We start from the raw sequence: 24,910 nt of genomic DNA, 5'->3' as shown, positions 1-24,910 counted from the left end.
CAAAAAACATTTTTTTCCTTTAAATTGTACTCGTTCTTTATTACCTGCGATTAATAACATGCCGTCTCCGACTGACCCGATCCAAGCTGTTTTGGCTCGGGTATCTCCAAAGAAATCCAACAGGGCAACTAGGAGGAACCCGAATGACATCATCATTCCATTTATGATGAAATTGATGCCAAACACTCCAAGACAGACGACCCAGCCCCAGCCGCCATTTGGGGCGTCGATCACATGCCGTGGGGCGATCGAATAGCTACTCACCACACTAGATCGCAGTCTTAACAATTGCGTGTTGGCCATTTGACCTGAAAAAACAAAAAACAAAATTATAACTGAAGTCTTTTCGACATGTGATAAGACAAAGGAAAGTAGAAAAATTATCAGCTGTGATATGATTTTAGTAACGTGATAAGACGTATATATTTGCAAAGATAGTTTACACTGTTTATAATTTGCCATAATAAAGACATGCATATACTTTGAAGTTATAGAGAGGGGTTATTCGTATAGTTGTAGGGCTGTATCAATCCTGGTCACGGCACCAATATGACAAAACATTGAGATTTACAGTTTGTATGTGCATGAATGCACACACACACACACACACACACACACACACACACACACACACACACACACACACACACACACACACACACATATATATATACAGAGAGAGAGAGAGAGAGAGAGAGAAAGAGAGAGAGAGAGAGAGAGAGAGAGAGAGAGAGAGAGAGAGAGAGAGAGAGAGAAATAGGAAATGGTTCAATTCATAAGCTGTTTTATAAAATGTATACGTTTTTCCGATCTCGTCCATCTTTGTAAGAATTTTGTTGCTCGACAATGATAAAACACCGTTTTTCTTCTTTCGTACGCTTAGCGTTTGGTGAAATTTTAGTGGATAGAGTTTCTTTGCAAGTCTGTGGAATAAATTACCATAGGAATATTTCTGTGCATTTTCGGCTTCAGATTCAATGAGTATTCCTATCATAAACTCCATAAACTATTCTTAGTTTTCCGATTTAAGAACCTTCTTATATGCAAATATATTTTGTTATTTGTTCTGTCCGTCACAGTTTTTTTGTAAACGTAACAAATACATTGAAAAATTTATCTCATTTCAAAATATAGATTTTAACTACTTTCAGAAATGGAAAATATTATATTAATAATTCAATAATATTATATTAATAATAAATTCAATAATATTATATTAATAATAAACCCAATAAATTAATAATCTTAATAAGTAAATTAAAACGTATACCATGATTGGAAACCGAAACCTTGGGATCTTTAGTCTGACGTTCTACCAACTTAATTAATTGGGCCTTTTAAAAATACAGCTAAAAACATTACCTTAAAATAATTATAGTTTTGTCGCGACGCCGTAGATTAATGATTTACACTATGTTCAACAACATGAGTTAAAACAAAAAAATACATATACGAGTACACATTATCAACGGCGTTGAAAATTATTTTAATAGTTGTTGCGACGTGACTCGAACTCGTGATTACGATTTATGCATATTTAAACAGGGCGAAACTGGTAGCGGAAAATTAAGTTTGCGAGTTGAAGACGCGAACTCATAACGAACCATTAACGGTTTACTTGTCAACTCAGTTATTAATTGTGCTACTCGACACAGAGGTCTATTATTGTACCTATCGAAATAAATATATTCTATATTTTTTATCTGTGTATTGTTTTTCACTCGACCATACAACACTAAACTATATAATTTACCCAGCTTTAACTACGTATTGGCGTTAAAAAAATTATTATTTAATTTATATATTAAAATTTAGGCTTGTAAGGCTCATAAATTTTCCTAATTAAAAATAAAATATTTTAGATTTATTAAGAAACACAAATATTTGAATGCATTTTTATGTAAAATATGCGAACACTTTGAGCAGAAATTGGGTCTGCGCACATATGTTTTAAAAATGACATGGTCACTACAAGAAATACATATTATACAAGTTGTGATAGGAGCAACTGGTCTAATAAAATAATATTAAGAAATATTTGGAAACAATCTCTGAAATAATGAAATACAGTTGACAACCATATGGAACAGCATTTATCCTTAAAGGAGGCCTCGGATATAAATCCAAGTCTTAATGAAATTAAGTATTAGCGCCAGGAGGAGTTAGCTCCCTTGACCTCTTAAAACTAACTGAAGTAAATTATAAAAAAAGGAATATATCCGCGAAAGATGATGCAACTGATTTATTGTTAATCTTCATGCCTCCTTAAACTGTTTAATTTTTTTCTACGATATTATTTAATCTTTGAATGTTCAGATCGACGTTTCTTATTGAATTTTGTTGATAGATGACGGTGGCTAAGTTTTTAACGACACGACCTGACAACCTGGGTGCGCCAAGTTCGAATCCAGTTCGTTCCATAGAAGCACTTTCACTTCAAACGTTGGCAACCTTCACTTGCTTTCGCCCGTAAATACCTGATGTCTTTCTAGAAAAGAATTCTAGCTTAGAAAGATATAAGGGAAACCAATGCCAACAACAGAATAATATGATTCATATGAAATGAATAATTTTATTTCCCTTCTGTACAAGAAAACATTGACAATGTCAGGCATGGCTTTGAAGAGAGAGAGAGAGAGAGAGAGAGAGAGAGAAAGAGAGAGAGAGAGAGAGAGAACGCTACGATTAGCGCACTCTGACCTTAAAAATTTTGGAGCATCATTATCGGCATTTCCCGTTAGGTGCGCCCCAAACGATTAGCAATAAACTAAGCCTTTCTCCAAGAGACGATAAAGCATGGAAGGTGGACCTTTCAGACTGAACAGAACCGTAACTCAAACCGAAAGCAACAATAATACTGTCGAACTGACTGTCGAGGACGTATCCTCGACGAATGAGAATATGAGAACAATTACTAAAGCTGTACAAGGCAATTATTTTGTTTATCTTTTTGTCTCCAGGAAGTTGGGGAAAAGGTCAGATGTGATTTCTAAAAGACAGCGCACTAGAATTTACGTGTTTTTGGTCCATAAAATTTCTAAGCAGTCCGTCGGTATTTCCATTTAGGGGCGTCTCAAGCGATCAGCAATAAGCTAACAGCTTCTTGTAGAGAAAGTAAAGCTTGGAAAGGTGGACCTCCTAGAACTGAACAGAACTCGACAACAACAAAGCCACTATCAAACTGATTATTAAGGACGTATTACTAACTGGTACAAACACTTACTTAACTGTGCAAGATAAGTATATCTCCTCCCCGAAAACCCGAAGTGACACCCATCTTAGATAGGTTGAATCAGCTTTCTTCGAATGAGAATATCAAATTGACATACAGCGCCTGGTATTCCCAAATGGTCATCCATCTGGTATTGATCAGGATCAATGTTGCTTAACTTCAGTGTCAACGTGATTATGTGCCATATAAGGTTAAGTATGTCATATAAGGTAAATATGTATGTATAAACATCCTTTTATAAATAACTAGCAGGGAGACTAGACGTTGTAAGGAATTGAATGAAGATCAACGAATGTTTCACATTTCCAAGACTTTTATTGTCATCGAAATCGGCGAAATCAACCATTTTTCAATCAAATCGATTGATTGCCTTCTCGAGTCGGTGACCACCACAGTGCACTAGGATGAAGCTTCACATGCTTCCGCTCAATAACCTAGTCCACAATACATTGTAGTCTACATTGCACTGTAGAGAACGTACTGTGGATTGTATTAAATTATGTTTTTTTTTAAAAATAATTTATTGGATTAAACTTTAAAATGCAAAATTCAAGTATCATGGTTCAATTGTGCCCTAAACAGAAACATTCATTTCGGACGCGCTTCTGTCTTATCCAAAAACTTACTGCTGATTTTTTACGCTGGGTTTTTCTGCTTGTGCAGTGATAAAGTTTCTCAAATGCGCTTGTGATGTTTTGGTCAACTCTGACTGTTCTTCTTTAATCGGTCCTGGATATGACCTTAAACTATATCCAGTGGTGAGGCCCCAGCTTGCGGGCTTTGGGGAGTGTGGAGCAACCCTTTAATTACCATTGCTCCCAGGTCCACTCTGACCCGGAGTGGTAGTACCTGTTAGGGTTCCAACTATGGGTTAAATAGAAACCGACTTGAAAACAAAAAATATATCCTATTAATAATTTTTTCTTCCAAATCTTTGGATTCGGCATTAAATAACCCGAAAAGGGTTGATATGCCGTAAAACAAAAACAACCAACCAACCAACCAACCAACCTTCATTAATCGCTTTTTTATTATCGATTTTCAATACTTTTTTATTATCGATTTTCGATACTTATCGGAAATATTCCAATGCAAAATCTATTTAAGAACAGTCCTAGGTACATAAAGAAACGAACACACACACACACACACACACACACACACACACACACACACACACACACACACACACACACACAAAGTGTCTTTTATGCATGAAATATACAATCAAGTATCTGTATATCTTTATGTAATTGTACATATGTATAAGATTCATTCCTTAACTAATTAACTCCTCATTATGAACATTTTCAACACAGTCAATATGCATAAGAAGTTCGAATTAAATTAATATAAATAGCGAATTACATGAAAATTCAGATACCTTTAGTTTTTTTTTTTGTGAAAATTGAACAATAGACATTAGGCATCGATCAATACATATGTCAGTTTCTTTGAATTATTTTTAAAGGTAATTCATGAGATGTAATATGGGCACAACCATCCTTTTATTTGAGAATACAGATTTCCCTTATATCATCGCTCTGTACTCATTAGACGACAATTAAGCAAAACTTCCTGTTTCAAATAATTGTTATATTAAGACTCCTTAAGCTTTGGCCTTTAATTGTAGATATTCTCTGAAATCAATATCATATAATTTATTGTTATTAAAATTAGAATAAGGATTCTAGATATAAGGTGTAGAATATTTTTAATTAATAATGGGGTATGCTCCCTGAAAGTTGGGAGGTTCTATTTATAAACGATGCTGACAGGAACTGACGAATCAAATTAAATCACGTTCTGTTATAAACTAATCAGAAACCAGAATTGTTTCATAAAAATTGAAGCATTCCAGCACATAATTTTTTCGTGCCAAGTCCTGGATACGAGGAATTTTCAGTGGGTAGTTGTTCTGTACAGGTTCTGGACTTTATAATTTCGCAAGCAAAGAGCAAAAATCTTTTATCTTTTGCTCTTTGCTTGAAGAAATTATAAAGTTCAGAACCTGTACAGAACAACTACCCACTGAAAATTCCTCATATCCAGGACTTGTATAGCATAGCTACTCGTTGGAAACTCTTTTGAAATTAAACATGGCTTCAAATTCAAGATGAGGTTTATTGCATTATATCTTGATTTTAATCTTTGAAAAGAGACATAAGTCTGCCATAGTTAAGAAATTAATTTTACCCGGCTTGGGATGAATTATGTTTACATACATACACTCCTGATTAAAAATTTAAGATCACTTGAAAATCTTTAAAAAGAAACCCATTTTTAAGGATAGATTTGAAACTCCTCCCACTTAAGATTACTAATGCTACAACCTAAAAGGTTATGAAAAAAGCTAAATTCCAAACATTTAATTCAGAAACTAACATTTTTATAAAATGAGGCATTTTACACTTGATCAAAATTATAAGACCAGAGGTATAATTTTTTTTTTTTTTAGTTCAGTTACAGATTAGCAAGGTGTAACCATGCCTAAAGAAAGCAAACTTACCGAAGTTGATCGTGCTAGAATTTTAGATTTCCGTAAGCAAGGTTTGTCACAGCGGGTGATCGCAGCTAAGGTAAATCGCAGTAAAACTGTGATTTGCAACTTTCTAAAGAACAGTGAGAATTACGGCAAAGCAAAATCCACTGGTAGGCCCCCAAAATTTCTTTTGTATTGAGTAGGATAATAAGACGGTTTGTTGTGAAATACAGGAGGCTTTCTTCTAGTCAAATTAAAACAGCCACAGATGGTAATTGCAGTCCAGTAACCATAGAACAACACTTACGAAAAAAAAAAGGCACGGTAAATGAAAAGCGTAAACAAATTCCTCGGTTGCTTCTACGTCACAAGGTGGACTGGTTAAACTTTGGTCGTGAATACAAAACATGGGACGCTGAGAAGTGGAAGAAAGTCAAGTTTTCTGATGATAAAAAATTCGATCTAGATGGTCCGGATTGCTTCTAACGATATTGGAATAACAAAAACATGCCTCCTGAAATTTTCTCCATACGTCATAGAGGTGGAGGGTCCCTAATAGTATGGGGTGCCTTTTCTTACAGAAGGACTATTGAGCTCCAGGTTGTGCAGAGTCGTCAGGCAGCCACTGGTTATGTTAGCATGCCACAACAAGCATCGTTGATGACGGAGGGCCATCGTCTGTGTGGAGATGAATGATTATTCCAACAGGATAATGCCGCAATCCACGCTACATGACGGACCTTGACTTTTCTGCAAGAAAATGGGGTCCATCTCGTGGGACATCCTGTATACTCACTTTAGTCAGTCACATTATTCTTTCAGTGTTACAATGCTCTTTCCCAAATTACAAGACTTTTCAAAACCAAAATAATACATGAAGAGATACAAACTCGAACACTCGTAATAAACACAAAAAAGTGAAAAATACAAAATCCCTATGTATATATAATAAAATAAAGACACGACTATTCTCGCCTAAAAGAAACATGATAACCTTGGAAACGCAAACGCCACATAGAAATTCAATATAGTAAGATTACTAAGCAATATCTGTTGCAGATTTTGCGCATATTGTCAGTCGCTTTCATTTGTTATCATACATTTTAATAATAATTCCTAGGTGAAACAAATTTCAAAACAAATCATGCTTACTGGTAGTAGCACGATATTTACACACTAATTATTTCCTCCTCTTCCTCACCCCAACGATCTGTGAACACAGTTTTTTTTTTACATCAGCGTCTTCCGTGTTTACTTTTTATTCTGACAGATTTAACTATGATTCTTTCGTCTTCAAAACCTAAAATAATGACCCCCCTCCAATTATAAGTTTCGGTTAATTTAATTGGTTGTTCGCACGTTTATCAGTTTAAGAGAATATCGAAATGAATTCGAACGGTTAAAAACAGATATCACTAATGAACAAAATGGCATCACCCAACAACAAACAATCGGATAATATTAACCTAACAAGATCAAAATAAACCTAAACTTAACTCAAAATTAGTCTACATTCATACTTACAAAGAACATTCTGGTTCAAATTTGGAACAGATTAAAAAGGAGGGATATACTTCAACAGAACTTGAACCTATCAAAATCTACGTTTTTAAAACTGACTACACGAAAAAAAAAAAAAAACATCGCTGTATCGCTTTTAAATAGTTTAATCCGATAAAAGAAAAATGCATTTGAAATTTTATTTAATTTTACGGTATTCACTTTACACCTGAAGACGACTACGAAAGTATAGGAATAAAAAAACATCGGGTCAAGAAATTTCGAATAGTTAAAAAAATTCAATCTCTATCTAAACAACATGGCGTTAACACAAACAATAACTTTGACTTTAACGAACGACGCACACTAAAATCTATCTTCGTTTTGACTCGATATCGAATATCGCAACCGGCATTAAAAAACTTAATTCCATTTCATCTATTTCTTCTTAGCATCATTACAGTCATTGCGCTTGCAGTAGTCGTCGCTTATCACTTCACAAATGGGTACTTATGCAGAATACGGACTGTGCTAAAATAATAACGACAGTTTTTTTGTAACTATTATGGACTTTCAACTAACATTTTAATACACAAACAATACCGTATAACGTTACGTTTAAATAGAACATCGTAACTAAAAATTGCACGGTTCGTATTCTGCATAAGTACAAAAACTTATCTACACCGACGCAGCAAATCAGAATTGCGTAGAACGGAGTATAGGGTGTTCCTTGCTTTACTCAGGCTTGGAACAAAACACGACACTGGTCATGACCACATTTCAGCGACGGTTACGGCCGATGAACAACAGTGCACACCAATGACCGCGGATCAACGCCAATACCTACAAGTAACCACCTAAAAAACAGCAGTTACCGCAAAACAAACAAACAAACAAACAGCGGTAATCAATTCGAAACAACAGTGCCCACCAGTGCCTGTCAGTGATTGTCAATCCTTGCCAGTACGATGAAGTGACAGTAGCCAACTTGAAAGAGCAATGACCACTCTGGGCGATGGTGCCCGACACTCGATGACAGTGCCGGACACCATCAATACAAAACAGGCAATTTGCATGACAGTTTCAGCCAGTGCCCCCTTCTGTCAAGAAAGTGACAGTAACTACTTGAAAATCACTGTCAATTATTGTTATAACCGCCAGTGATCAACAGTACCCGCGACTGGATGAGAATATCATACAGTGGATGAGAGTGTACGAATATTTAAGATAGGCCATTTCTTTCAGAGCAGTCCAAAATGCTCCAGTAAAGATAACAACTGTTGATTGATTGATCTTGTGTAAAACTACACACGAATAAATATAAAAAATACAAATCAGATTTTTTTTAATTAAAAGAGTAAATGTGGTATATTATAGCAATACTAGATTTTTTTCTGGAATATAAAAAATCATAGCGGCTGTAATGCAGTACTTCTTTGCCTCACCAAATATGAAAATAAATATATTTATTACATATTGAAATTCAATTTTACGCATTCGTTTTGAGCAATAATTTAAATTAATTTGTTTTAAGTCGTTTTGTATATAGTTCATATTAATCACATGAATGCAATACAATATTAAACGGATTTTATTAGGTCTGTTTTTGCTAAATCGGTTTAAATGATTTTATATGTAACAGGAAAATCTAAAGTAAAATATGATTTTATTGAACAAAATTAAAACAAATGTAATGATTTTTTAGATAACTATTATAAAATTATCAGTACGTAACAAATGTTATCTTAATGTCTAAAAAATATATATCGCATAAGGTGTGGCATTGCATTAAAAATATGTTCATCCGTTGTGTTGTAAAAGAAATTAATACATAGCGAGTTAGATCTCCAGAAATTAAGAGTAACCTAAATCAATATATAATACTGAAATAAAATAAAATTTCTAATGGATTATAAGTAGCTATTTTGTTATTACATTAAAAAAAGTGATATAAAGTAATTAGGTGGCAGTTATCACGTTATGCCCTAAATATTTAAACTTTCCCGAAGTTTAAATTTACCCGTCCCCCGCGTCCACATTCCCCCTCTCTCATATATACCAAAGAATGCTCCACACTTCCAATACTTTTATTGTCATCAAAATCGGTGAAATCGCCTATTTTTCAATAAAATCGATTGATTGCCTATTCTAAGTTTGAGACCTACAGCAGTGCACCGGAAAGAAAGCTTCACATGCCACCTCGTAGTGACTTAGTCCACAGAACATAGTAGTCTACCTTGCACATTATAGAGCCTACAGTTGATTTTATAAAATTATTTTATATAATATTGGGGTGGCATCTCTTACAAATTCTGACGAGGGACTATTCCTGATGACACTTTCCGTTACAAGTTTCTGCGTTAGAGTACTCTGGACCTGAGGCTCAAATGGAATGAGTCGTAACTATACGTTGTCCTTCCAGTTGAGCGAAGTCCCACTTAACCAAAATACGTCTCTGTATTTTAGTTAATATATATTTTATTTCACTGTTTCCAAGCCTTCACGTTGTTCTTTCAATATTTAAACCACAATAAACTGGCGACGGAGAAATTTCGAAACCAAAATAACAATTGACGATAATTCGAAAAGAATTTACGCGCGGAAATTCACAAGCAAAATCCGGCTGGTGTTAATTTGAAAAAAAAAAGAAAAGAAAAAAGACATTTTATCGAAGGTCCTACAAGTAAAAGTCATAACTGACGCCGAAACCACTCATAAAAAGAAACGAACGCATAGAAATAATAATAATAATAATAAAAAAAAACGAATGCAAAGAAGGAAGAATAAAACTCGTATCGTAAGTTAAATACTCTTTTTTTCTTGAGATAAAAGTGACCCCCTCCCAAAAGTAAGAGTCGTTGTACACAGGAAAATCTCCTCGGAACAGATTGGATGAAGTAATTTAAACTCTGGGACCAACCAACAAAAAATTTCTACCATAAGATAGAAATCTCTACTGGGGCACAGCAATTAAAGGATGAGTTACAAGGAAAATCTCCGAATGTTTTTTTATCGGGCTAGGAAGATGTACCTAGGCTATTTAAGCAAAATAAACGCTCTACCCGTTTTCAAGAAGCGAAACGTTCTGTTTGCGGCAGTCAAGAAAATTGATAAGAACTAGTTCGGCTAGAAAAGGCCGGAATACTATCCAAAGTAATCATACCAACTTAATTTTTCCACGGGTCTGAATCCGGCTCTGAAAGATTATCACTATTACCTTCTCACACAAGAGGAGGTATTCAACAAACTTAACGATGCTACAATATTTCTAAGATGGATTTAAGTGACGCATATCTACAGATCCCCGTCAAGGGAAATGCTCTAAACTTCTCTGCATCAATTCACACAGAGGACTCTACAAGTTTGAGGTATTAGTCTTCGGGATCAAGGTCGCACCTGCGATTTTCCAGCAGGTCATAGATACGACATTGTTTTTACCAGTAAATCCGTAGACGAACTGTTTCTTACGCACAATGACCCAAAGCTAAAACTAATAATAGCAAGTGACGCAATCTAATATGATATTGGATCTTGTATACTACATATAATGCCCGACAGTACCAAAAACCGATCTAGAGCGCTGCTGCCAGCCGAGAGACAGTACTCACAAATCGAAAAAAAATGCTCTAAGCATCATATTCGTGATAAGGAAATTTCATAAGTACTTACATGGCAGAACTTTCACGTTACAAACCGATCATAAGTCGTTACTGACGATTTTTGGATCTAAAAATAGCTTGCCGACGTATACTGCCAATAGACTACTGAGATGGGGTACTATACTACTAAATTATGACTTTAAATCGGAGTACCTGTCATCAAAACAAATTAGCCATGCAGATTGCTTATCAAGTTGTATACCAAACAAAAGGGAACCTTTTGAGTATCCCATAATTGCTGCACTTCGTACTAAAAATAACTTCGTTTTAAAATAAAACAATGATAGGCAACACAACTAGAGAGCTTCCGGAAGCAAAAACAGTCGCCTTTATTTGAACCATTAAGAGCAAGATCGCAATGAAGGACAACAACGTTCAGAAGTATTCTCACTTTGCGACGAGGTCTTACTATATAGCGAAAGAGTGGTAATTCCGAAAAGTCTCCGAATTTTCACACGAGACACCCTTGACAAAAACAGATGAAAAGCTTAATGAGAAGCTACGTCTACTGATCTAACATAGACAAAGATGTAATGGAGATGATCGACTCTTGTAGAGGTTGCACACTAGCTGCAAAAACACTATTAAATCTTGGCCGAAAACTGACCAGCCATGGTCAAGAATCCACATGAACTTTGATGATCACTATTACTTAATTGTAGTCGATAGCTACACCAAGTGACCGGAGGTATTAAGATACACAAGACTCACATCAGGGACAACAATACATTTTTTTTTACATGAACTGTTTGCACGTTTCGGTGTAAGAGACTGCATAGTGAGCGATAATGGAAGTCAGTTCACATCTGCAGAGTTCAAAAGTTTTTGCGATACGTTACAGATCAAACACATCACCACGCCCCAATATCACACTGGATCGAATGGGCAGGCAGAACGATTTGTGGATACATTCAAAGAGCACTGAAGAGGGCTCAAGGTACACCGACGGATGAAGTCCTCCAACAGTTCTTACACGTGTACAGAATTACACTTAATCCTAATAATCCAACAGCGGTCTCACCGATGGAAACCATGGTCGCACGGAAGATGAAATCCGTCTTTACCAAATTATTACCAAAGCAGACAAAACCACAAGTGATTATTTGTGTAAGCAGGGAACGTTTCATCCTGGGAGATAGAGTTCTCTTCAAGAATTACAAAAATGTCACCTCATTCTGGAATGCGGACACAATCAGTAAGAGAGTCAGGGGTTATATATCGTGCAAGGACCGAGACATACCCATAAACATCACCAAAACCAATTAAGAAGATGTTGCTCGGACGTCACCAGCGAAACATCACCGTTGGAGGAAGAAACGATCCATTTTTGAGACATTCGATCTTGATCGTCCCCAATGAAAAAAAAAAACCGGTCTGTTTTAGTATCTATAGAGAACTCTCTCTCTCGCTCAAACATACACACATAGACGTAGTGACTTTTATTTATAAGTAGAGATGTTGCTGCTGCTGCTGCTGCTGATGATGATGATGATTTCAGCCACGTATGACACTATATGTCATGGTGCGGTATCGATCATCGTTATACACGGGGATACCTGAAATTGTATTTTCTCACACTTTTCGACAGGAATAGAATGAACCTAATTTGCCTCTTACAATTGCAAGCAATACAGAATAATACTTATTTAGAAAAAATAAGTTTAACTGCGTTATTTAACTCAGGCAAACTACATCCCCAGGATAACAGAAAGTTCGTCTAACGTAGCAAATATGTCATATTTCAGTTGGGGGTCTAGGCTGTTGCGACGTTACTGTAATGGCAACAAGCTTCAATCTGACACCTGCACATGCGCACTAGTTAGATATTTGGGCGCTTCTTCAGATTTCTCTCTATGAAGAAACAAAAATAAAGAAAATTCTATATGACATACGCAGAAAGAAACTAACGTACATGAAAAATCACGTAAATTGATAAAGTAGTTTTATTTTTATATGCCTCCATCCTTTCCATTTTAAGACTGGTTTTTCTAAAATATCGATTTCGAGTTATATCCCGTGTCCTTTCAAACTGTTTTCAAGATGGCGTCGTGAGATCATAGCTCGGAGTTTAACCATAAAATTTAATATTTTTATTTAAAAATAAAACGACTTGATAAATATACGTGATTTTTGGATACGGTATTTTCTTTCTATCACGGGTACGCACATTATAGAGATTTTTCTTCATTTTTTTTCCATAAGGAGGGGAATTTTGAACAAGCGCTGATATTTAATACCTCACCGGTTTTGGCCACACACTTGCAAACTTGCAACAATGAAAACTTTATTTCGAGTGCTTGGCACATCCCCGAAAACAAAGAATCAAAGTGAACATTGTAGAAATGTTTTTCTTTATTAAAAGAAATACAAGAAAACACCGGAAACCTGCACGAATTTACATTTATTTGTGTATATAGAACAGTTGCCGTGCGCATGTGACTTAGGTTTGCAAGATTTTGATGGGAAAAATTACGGATTGCGATGGATTTAAAATTTTTTTTTTTATCTTTTATTCAATTTTCACCCTAAACAAGGCACAACTGCAGGGATATTATGAACGGAGATGAGCAGCAAAATCTCTGTTCACATTACATTTGAACTTCTGCATGTCAGTTGGGAAAGCAGAATCCTGGAAGGGAGTTTCAAAGTCTAGCAGTTCTGGGGAAGAAACTATTGGAGCCGAAAGCTTTCTTACACATAGGGATCTCTACTGTGTAGGAGTGGGATTTAGCTGTTTTTCGGGTTTGTCGGGGGTATTTATGTCGAGAGGGTACAAGTGCTTATAGTTCGTCAGAGCATTCACCATCAAAACACTTGTAGAACAGGCAGAAGGATGCAGCATTTTGTCGATGAGACAGAGGCTGAAGCTTAGATGACAGTTCAAGACCTATCAGGTTGGCGACTCACTTTTGAACTCTGTACAGGAAGGAGAAGACTAGTAGCAGATGCATCAGCCCAAACGTGACAACAATACTCCATAAATGGGCGAATGGTGACCTTATAGAGGTACAGGATACTTTCAGGCGTAAGTAGCTTTCTAGCATAGTAGAGAGAGAGAGAGAGAGAGAGAGAGAGAGAGAGAGAGAGAGAGAGAGAGAGAGAGAGAGAGAGAGAGAGAGCACTTTTCGCAGAACGGGGGAAATAAAAACATCAATTCAAATCAACTTTCGTTATATGATCAGGATGAACTGAAAATATCAACACAAGGTTGAAAACGATCTGCATCAAGTTTTCTAGTAAACATTAATGGAATGAAGTTAGCCTAATTCTTTGTTTCATTTTATTTCAATTGAAGTTCTCAGGAGTCAAGGAGCTGCTTGCTAGGGACTAATACTTGATCTCTACATGATATATATATAGATATTCGAGTAAAGAAATTGAGTACACGATTTAACTCTCCTCAATTGACCATCTAAATATGTTATAGTATATCTTTCTTGTGGTCTCCTGGTCTTACTGGATTTCAGGACAAGAATTCTTCTAGTCTGGTGGAGTATCCAGCTTCGTGCTGTCACTTGATGTAACATCACTTGGAGAAGGTGCACAATTCCTCGTTAAAAGCAAGTGTGGGTCAGCCATAGTGAAGGGATTTTATTTGAACTGTGAATACTGTTTTATTTGGAATATTTACTCAGCGTTTACTTCTAGTGAAAAGTACCCTCATGGCAGGATGTCCTGTAAAAAATCCTGTACAGAGAGGCCTTAGACACTCGAGGATAATATCTAGAAAGCATTCAAGTCCTTTCCAGTAGGCATTCAAACCTCACTTAATGGATATCTATCATATTGCAGAAAGGTGAGGAAACGAGATTTTTAAAACGAGTCGTGACGGTTGACGAAGAATGAATAATCTATAATAATGTACAGCACAACGATCATGAAGAAGGTAGAAAAATGCCAGAAGTTTAAGTTTTCTGGTATCTGATCTTGGAAATATGCTTTCTTTTAAGGGCTTCTTCTTACTGACAAGAGCTTCACGTGTGCTTTATTTATTTACTATAAAAAATAACATAATATAAATATTACAATCTCTTGTATGATTAAGGCGGATTCCACCGAAAGTCTAAGAAAAAAGTGATTTATATTTTCATTTAATAATAAAGAACATTTTACAGCATTATTCGGTTTTCAGAAGTTTTCATTTCAACCTTACAAAATAATACTTCCGAAGAATGTGGCCAACTCCTATTCAAATTTACGCGCTAACCACGTGACTCACAGCATTCAGATTTGACTTCAATTCAATATTTTTTTTTCTATGGCAATAACCCGTGCACTTAATATCACCATAAAAATGAGAAACAATAAAAAAAATCTCATATTACAAAATCTTAGATAAAAGATAAGGGTGAATTCCACCGAAAGTTTTCATTTAATTAAAAATAAATACAGCATTATTCGGCTTTCAAAAGTGTTTATTTAATCTACAGGGTGGAGCGAAAAAATTGTCGCACTAAAAAAGACGACATGATTCCATTTCCATTTGATAAAAACCGGTTTTATTTTTTTTGTTGAAGACCATCTACTAATTGGCCAGTTGTGTACAAATTCAAAGAGCGATACGAGCCTTCTATCATGCCTAAAAGTAACACAATGTTCAACAAGAGAGATGCGCCGTTGTACAACTTATGTTCTCTATAGATCCAAGTTATGACAACAGGACCATTGCCAACACCCTTAAAATGCATCGCTGGATTACCACAAATAACAGGGACGTGCACAGGGTGATGAAAACAAAGTTTCCGGCACAATTATGGTCTTTGATGTGGTTTCAAGTGAGGGCCACATCATGCCACCTCACATCTTCGAAGTCGGTTTGAAAGTCAACACCAAAATGTACCTAGATATGCTGAAGAGTGTGGTGATCCCCGCGCGCAATCAGGTAGCCACTGACAGACCCTGAATGTGGCAGCAGGACTCAATACTAGAGCACAAGTCAAAAGAGACCCAGGTTTAGCTTCAGAAGGAGTGCTATGTGGAAGTACTTGAAAACAGGCACAGCGATGCGATAGGGAGTAGACATTTAGCAGACAGTACAGAACATATGAGGCCAAAAATTCTTTTTTGTATCTAGTCCACGAAGGAAAGGCTAGTGGCTGGTACACAAACCCAAACGTAGCAACGATACTCCACTATAGACTTGTGACCAGCTTAACAAATTCAACACAACGTATATCACTTAATAATTGTAAAGGCATATGTATATGTGTGCAATATATATGTGCATGTATATTAGAGATAAACACACACACATATGTATAGTAAGTTATGAAAATATATATAACATAACTTACTATCTAGCTCTACTTACGTATTGAGTATTGTTAAAGTAAATACTGAAAATTTACGCATAAAATCACTTTATTAATTTATGTGATTAAATGAAACAATAATACACCTATATATACAGGGTGTCCACAAAGTCTGGCTACATTATGTAGCCAGACTTTGTGGAAGCATCCTGTAGATTATGTAGCCAGACTTTGTGGGCACCCTGTACACACACACACACACACACACACACACACACACACACACACACACACACACACACACACGTATATATATATATATATATATATATATATATATATATATATATATATATATCTACAGGGTGGCCACAAAGTCTGGCTACATAATCTATAGGATGCTTCCACAAAGTCTGGCTACATAATGTAGCAAGACTTTGTGGACACCCTGCATATATATATATATATATATATATATATATATATATATATATATATATATATATATATATATATATATATACTTAATTTACTCACATAAAATTAATATACGAAAGTATAGATTTATGCGTAAACTTTAAGTATTTACTTAAAAAGTTCTCAATGCGTAGGTAGAGCTAGTTAGTAATTTAGAACCACAGAATTCGCGCATAATCCTGAAGGGTCCTAGAGTGGATGAAACGTGGAATATTCAGTGTAGCTTAATCGCCATATATATTTTATAAATTACTATATATATATATATGTAACTACTTAATTTACTCACATAAAATTAATATACGAAAGTATATATATATATATATATATATATATATATATATATATATATATATATATATATATATATATATATATATATATAGGTGCTAAGTTTGCGATATGTTAAAATAAATTTTTTTCCCTTCCGGGAATGTAAACTGAATTCTTTAATTTTATTCTTGCATTTTTTTTTATTCAAAGCTTCTTTAGACTATATATATATATATATATATATATATATATATATATATATATATATATATATATATATATATATATATATATATATATATATATATTAGAAATGAGCTCGGCGTTTTCCGGTCGCAAAATACGCTTAAGTATACTTTTAATTTATGCAGATTTCATATTTATTATTATTATATAGCCATTTCTTTACTGATTATTATATTGTATTTAATATATATTATTAATGATTTAAAAAAAAAAAAGGAAATGACTTGGATGCCATCAACTAGAATCGAAACCAAGATATTTAGCGCTCCAGCCTTAGTTGTCACCGTTTGACGTTTGAGTTATCGTCAGACGGCTATGAAATAGTTCAAAATGAGTAGACTTTAACATATAAACGTGTATTTGTGCATGCGTATCAGAGCACTAAGTCTACGCTTGCCAAGTCCCATTTTTTTCAATTTTGACCTCTTAGCAGCTACTTTTTCGATATATATATATATATATATATATATATATATATATATATATATATATATATATATATATATATATATATATATATATATATGTGTGTGTGTGTGTGTGTGTGTGTGCGTGCGCGGGTGTGTGTATGTGTGTGTGTGTTTAGTAAATGAAATTAATGATAACAACAACAAAAAATAAATTCCAAATAATAGGAGCGACACAAAAACAAAGGGCAGGCAACTCCCTAAACGCTAAAGCGAGTGTAACAATTAAATACCACATAATCGTTAATAAAAATAAATAAATAAATGAACAATAGACTTTATATTTAGAAGCGTTAAAAATCGTGCGTAAAATTTGACCACGTATCATTACGAGTTCGATCCTTGTCAAAAAGTTTAGCCATACTGAAGACGGGTGATACCCAGAAACATGTATTCATGGATAACTTTTATGCACAAATAATATTTAATACATATTTAAATAAAATATTCAAACGTTTAATAAATAAAATTAATAATAATAATAATAATAATAATAATAATAATAATAAAAAAATAAGTCCCAAATAAAAAAATTATTTTCAGTCATTTTCAAAAATTTTACAGCCGTTGTTTTGGAATTAGTGCAAAGTGCAGATTTCGGCGTGACCGCTGGGTACTGTCATCAGAAAGCTCTCTTTCTCTCAGGGGTCATATCCGCCGATCACCAAGAGTTGTTGTCGTGTTTTCTAGCCTTCTGATTGGCTAAGAGCTTTGGCATTTTCCAACTGTTTACATAAACAGTTGGAAAGTACCGAACAAAACTCGGTTTTGTCTGGTTTAAAAGTGGTACCAATACGCAAAATTTTAAAGCACTGAATTCACAATTTTATCGACATAGACAGGTATATCCACTTACTTGGCCTTCGGGACAAGATCAAAGTGTAGTGTCTATCTATAAAAACTATAAGTTAGTTTAGATTAGAGAATTTACGTCATATAATTGTTTATAGTGTCATTTAGTCTAAACTACGTTTAGATTTTTATCGCACACAATCTGTATTGCCGCAAAACTGAAACCATTATCTCAGTATTGCTGTTCTTTGTTGCTGTTCTGTCCTTACCAATGCTGTAATACGTATATTTCTATGTTTATAAGATCGGCGTTTGAGAGACATATTTTTATTTGGTGAAATAATGTTTAGACTGAGGCACAGTTCTTTTGTTACCCTGAGAATTCTTTCTGCGACATTTTCATATAAACTGGATTGTCAACGCGTTTATGTTAGCAGCGCATTCCACTTTGCGATCGTTCAAGCAGTTGTTTCTCATTTACAGACATACCATTGAGAACACTTAAGTGGGGCAGAGAATAGATTCAACACTCACAAAGCTCTGTTTTACGACATATCAACCTTTTGTAGAGTTATTTACTTTCAAAAACAAATATACTTAAATTATGAAAAAGAAAAGAATGTTCTTCAGATGAAGTGCTATTTTACCCATAGCTCGAACGTGGAGGGATAGAGTTCTTACCTATATATTCTCGAGAGACAATGGATACCACCTGAAATTGTTTCTATGTGTTTAGCAGTTTATATTGAAGCAAAGCCACAATCGTATTGCCCCTGAATCGGCATCGATCTTAACAATAAATTAAAAACAGCTTAAAGCAACGCCGAGATAAGCGGATTAAAAACTGCTGCTATCTCAGTGTTTTCTTTCTTCTCGGCGAGTTGCCTTACTATTATAGGGGCTTACCCATTCACAAATAATAGACTCTGATAACTATTATATAAAATACGAGGCTAATACTCTCGTGGAGAAATATCGCGATAAAACGCGAGACTACAGATGGTCTAACACTACTCAGAAATACTGACAACCTATCTTTCTTGTACAATTTCTTCTTTCTTCCTAAACAACCTTTTAGCATCTTCCTTTATGACCCTTTCCTAGGGCCACAACACTTACAAAGTAGTAGGAGTCTACTTTATTTTTTTTACAAATTAATCACCTCTTATCAAGGTCTATAAGCCACTCGAATATAAAGGTTATTGAATAAGACAGTGGTTGAAGTTAGACGAATTTTTGTTATGAATTTTTTTACAGTGAGAGAGCATAGAATGGAGCTCAGTCGAACACTTGCCATAAAAGTAACGATAGAGCATAGAAAAGCTGGCAACGTCTATTCTCTGAGAAAAGCGATCATAAGGTGAAGGGGGGCATCACCAACTAGACTTCGGGGTTGATTTTTTTGTACTCTGTTAAGGAAGGGAAGGTTGTTCTGATTGAGACCTGTCTAGATGTGGCAACAGTACTTCATCTTAGGATGTATTGAAGAGATTGATATACTTTCTGGAGTTGCGGAATGATCCAAACATTTTTCCAGCGATCTTGATCACGAATTTGATGTAACTTTTTCATTTCAGGTTTTGAGTGAAGGTCAGTCACAAAAGTTAATCAAAGCTATTGATTAAATAACATTGTTAAAAGTTAATTAGTTATTATCGATCTATCTGTCTTTCTATCTATTTATCTATCTATTCAATGATATTCTTAAAATAGTTTATATTGGAAGTTATTTATTGCTTATAGAATACAGTGTAGCAAAAGGTTTAGCTGAGATGTTTATATAAATTAGCTAGGTTAAATATAAACAAAATAACCTTGAACATGGCGTACGTGACGGAAAGGTCATGCTAAGAGGACGTGTCTTTTAATTGGTTACGTCACTGGAACTGAGGTCAGGAGTTGGAGTTTGATCACGAGAGTGAACAGACGAAAGATTCGGGAGTTGGTCACGGGAGTGAACAGACGGCCAGGAAGCGGGCTGGGAAGAATTAACATGTAGACAAGAAATGCAGACCCTGTGAAAACCCTTTGAGACAACTGAAATAAATTTATATTATAAAAATATAAAGTGGTGTTCAGTGGTTTAAAAAAGACGGAAGAACAGATGTCTCAATTGGATGGTGTTGGTCATTTCATGGTTGGTCACAGAGCTCAGCAAAAAGATAAAAGAAGTCTTGAAGGAATAAGGTATGAAGCATATATCATTTTTCTTATATATGAACTGTAATATATGTCCGTGTGATAACTTTCTGATACACCACCGAGTTTATTCGATATCATATTCCCTGGCTAAATAATAATACATACAATTTATACGTTTAATACAGATGTTATATAAAATATCATCCTTTGAATATCTCCCCACCTCTCAATACAATACAACAAAGCGAGGAGGGGACCCCTCAATCCCAGTATACCCTACTATTTAAATCATATCTAGGAGAGAGGAAGATTAATTCATACTTTTGCTAAGGATATTAAAAAAGTGATTATGCAGCTAGTTCTACTTCCAAACGTACATCACCTATTATTCCTATATAGTCCCCATCTAAATAACGACCAGGTCCAATATTGTTAAACTTTCTTGATCAATATGTCATCCCGAGTAATAGGAAAGTAAATGCAATAGATTACTCGCTGTCGACTGAATTTGAACTCGGCATGCCGAGATTACAGTTTCCACCGTAAACAATTTCATTAAAAACATCTTCACAGTTTATAAGTACTAAAATTTGTCTAGCCTGCCGTTATATTTTGCTTTTGAATCATATTATATGAACTAGCTGTACCCTGCCACGCGTTGCAGTGGCTCAATTTGGTGTAATGGAAAAATTTAATAAAAAGAGAAAATGCATGTTTCTAGTATACTTTAACGAATGTGCAACATCTATCAAAGGTGACAGAAAAACTATGCTTCGTCACTGTTCGCACGAATATTAAAAAAGAATGACGTCTCAATCGGTCAAGATAGAAAGAAGAAATAACAAAGAAAAGAGGACTGTTGAAAGTTGAAAAATAAAAAAAAAGGAAAAGAAAGAAAGAAACGAATCACTCGATATAAAACATATAAAAATGTATCCTTATGGAAATATGGCTCATTATGGAAATTGAGTGGAAGGTTTCTTTCCGAATTCATATCAAACAACGGCGGATTGGCTGACTTAATTAATACTTGTGTTCTTCCGTTTCACAAACATTTGAAATTGTTTAGTGCAGCTCATTTTTTTACACTTATGATGGGAGAATAATATATATATATATATATATATATATATATATATATATATATATATATATACACTAGCATGGGTTCCCGGTGTTGTCCGGGTGTTTGTAGATGTGTGAAAAAAAGTGTTAGTTGGCAGGCAGGCTCGAACCCGTGACACGAAGGAAAGAAAAGAAAGTGAAAGAAAAGCTGACAGGTTACCGCTAGACCATGACGCGACAGGAAGTGAAAAGCGTTCAAATTTAGCGATGTAAACCAAAAGGTTAACTTGCAGAAATGGATAGTTAAGCAAACGAGTTCACGCAGGCGCAGAAATGAACGTCTGGCTTTCTGACGTTTTATTTATTTGTTTGTTTCCCCACGATGCTTGGGAAAACCAGTTTCCTTAAAAAAGGGGAGTTCTCAAATGAATAGCAATGGCCTGATATGAAGGGTTTCCCTCACATTGATCAAAGCTTATTGCCTTCAAAACGTCCCGGCCTGCCTGTCTACTACTACTACTTTTTCTTTGTTCAACACACACCTCTAAACACCCGGGAAACGCCGGGCACCAAGGCTAGTATATATATAAAAGGCAAAACGAACGCGAGAAAGGATTTTTTCGCCGGGCTTCTCGACGACGTGACTATTTTTGAGAACTTTTCTTATACTCCCTAGATTATAACATCTCCGATTTGCAAACAGACGTCGTCTCTATTTTTATTTTGATTGCCTTTTAAAAAATCCCACCCCGTTTCTTTTCCAGTATTTGTTTGTCTTTTTCGTATAAATAAAGCGAAACTGATCGAAGCAAAGTCGAGCGCCTCCTGGCCTTCCGGCCGGGACGTTTTTAAAGGCAATAAGTTTTGATCAATGTGGGGGAAACGCAGTTAATCAACCAAGAGCCACCTCACTCTATATAAAAGCATATAAGATATCAACGGATACACACTCGAAAGTCAAAAAATTGAGAAGAATATGCTGTGTCCTAGCCCTAGTTATGACAGTACCTCAAAGATCATTGGTGATAACGTTTTTTTGGAGGTTGAAGGTTCAATCCTCAGTGCGGGTTATATTTAGAATACAGTTGCGAATTACCTAAAGCTCATACCCGGCCATGGCTGACAGAACATAAGCATGCTGCGTTCATGGATTAAATAAAGGGCCCTGCTCCAAATTCCGTGAAAATTCCCGAGTTTAAGAAAAAGGTTTGCGGTTACATTGACCAAAAATTTGTGAGAATATACCTGAAGATGAGAATAGTTGTCCGAATAATACATTTTAAAAATTAAAAAAAAATTTGGTGGGGGGGGGCGGCGGTAATATCACTTGTGAACTTTAAACTTACTAATGAATTACTATTTATCAAGGCTTCGAGACACTTGAGGATAAGGGTTGAAGTGACAATAATTAGACCCTAATCGACTCCTCGAAATTATCAGAAACACTGGGTAGGATAGCAAAGTATTACTTTAAAAAATTGATTATACAAGAGGACATCTCCATAAGTACTTGTTCACATGAGACTTGAAGATGGCTATGCTGTAGTCATATAGGAATCTTGTTCCAAAGATTGGATGTTTTAGGAAATAGACTTTGTCCATGGAAGTTTCTTTAGCTTTTGGTATAAAGAGAAAGAAAGCCAGAAAGAAAGAGAGAAAGAAAGAGAAAGAAAGATAAAGAAGAAAGTAATTTGTGTTGTTTGTAGCTAGACGAGTTCCTGCTATGAATGTTTCGAACAGAATTATCTTCCTTCGCATCAGTCTCCATTTGTTTATATCGGCAACATTACAAACAGTTTTCAACATTTCGCATATACAGTGCAACTTGCTATAACGTAAATATAATTTTTTTTAGAAGGACAAATTAATCCTAACCCGATTTTAAAAAATCCGGCGTACACGAGTACTAGTGTTTTATAGTTCATGTTTCTATCTTTATAAATATCTTGCCAGTTCCTTTATCTTGGTAGTTTTAAATTTTAGTACTTATCTGCGATCAATAACACAGAAAAAACGCGACGCACAGTATGTCTACATAATAATAATAATAATAATAATAATAATAATAATAATAATAATGATAATAATAATAATAATAATAATAATAATAATAATAATAATAATCCCTAGTGTGCCAGATTATTGTAATACTAGATTTTCAGATCTGTTAAGAAAGATAACCCGAAAACGCTTCTCCACAAGTGCATGCGTGAAAATTAGGTTCAGTACAGAAAGAGAAATGCTAACTTTGTTAAAATCCGTTTCAAATGCTACCATATGGTTTAGAAATTGACTTCCAAAGTAATCTATCTCGGGCCAGGCCATTTTTTTATCCCTCTTTTCCTACATTCTATCGCTTCCTTACATGGTTTCCTTGTCCTTCATTTGTAAACCGCACCTGCTACTTTGAGTGTTCTACATATACTAAGAACTCTCGTCTATTTCTTTCGACGTCGTCATAAAACCGAAGCCCACTCTTCTGCACATGTATCTTTATATATAATTTTACAAAACAGTCGCAGAAGGCTTCCCTTTAGCACTCAGCATTAAATCAACACGTTACAAAACCTAATTCACAGCATTTACAGTTCGATATATGTGAAAACAGTATCATATTTGGTTTAAAGTCAGTTTTTATATGCCGACATGGATCGAATGGCTTGAAGAAATTAACTTTTTCAAGTCCAATTTTATTATTTTCTTTCATGTTTTCGTGGGTCTTTACTCGATGAACTGACCATGCTACCTCAACTGTTCTACATCTAACTAAGAACTCTTATTAATTCTTTCAACGTGGCCATATTATTCCTCTGCACACATCTCTCTATATTGTCCACATATTTATCTCTCTATATTGTCCACATATTTATCTCTCTATATTGTCCACATATTTATCTCTCTATATTGTCCACATATTTATCTTTCTATATTGTCCACATATTTATCTCTCTATATTGTCCACATATTTATCTCTCTATATTGTCCACATATTTATCTCTCTATATTGTCCACATATTTATCTCTCTATATTGTCCACATATTTATCTCTCTATATTGTTCACATATTTATCTCTCTATATTGTCCACATATTTATCTCTCTATATTGTCCACGTATTTATCTTTCTATATTGTCCACATATTTATCTCTCTATATTGTCCACATATTTATCTTTCTATATTGTCCACATATTTATCTTTCTATATTGTCCACATATTTATCTCTCTATATTGTCCACATATTTATCTCTATATATTGTCCACATATTTATCTTTCTAAATTTTCCACATATTTATCTTTCTATATTGTCCACATATTTAT

The 24,910-nt window shown here is 34.8% G+C and overlaps 1 protein-coding gene across 1 annotated transcript in view; it reads right to left on the bottom strand.

Moving 5' to 3' along the window:
* The window catches only part of LOC145277964 (monocarboxylate transporter 9-like), a 98,505-nt gene that overhangs the window by 44,828 nt on the left and 28,767 nt on the right, over positions 1–24,910 (bottom strand). The window contains exon 2 of the mRNA XM_080130092.1: positions 45–308. Within this exon, the coding sequence (XP_079986218.1) occupies positions 45–303 (259 nt within the window). The 5' untranslated portion in view covers positions 304–308. The remainder of the gene's footprint in view (positions 1–44; positions 309–24,910) is intronic.

This window comes from Euprymna scolopes, chromosome 6 (assembly GCF_053919585.1).
Source record: "Euprymna scolopes isolate OS-2025 chromosome 6, ASM5391958v1, whole genome shotgun sequence".
Taxonomy (NCBI): domain Eukaryota; kingdom Metazoa; phylum Mollusca; class Cephalopoda; order Sepiida; family Sepiolidae; genus Euprymna; species Euprymna scolopes.
Note: the sequence above shows the minus strand (reverse complement) of the source record. Positions and strands in the feature narration are given on the sequence as shown.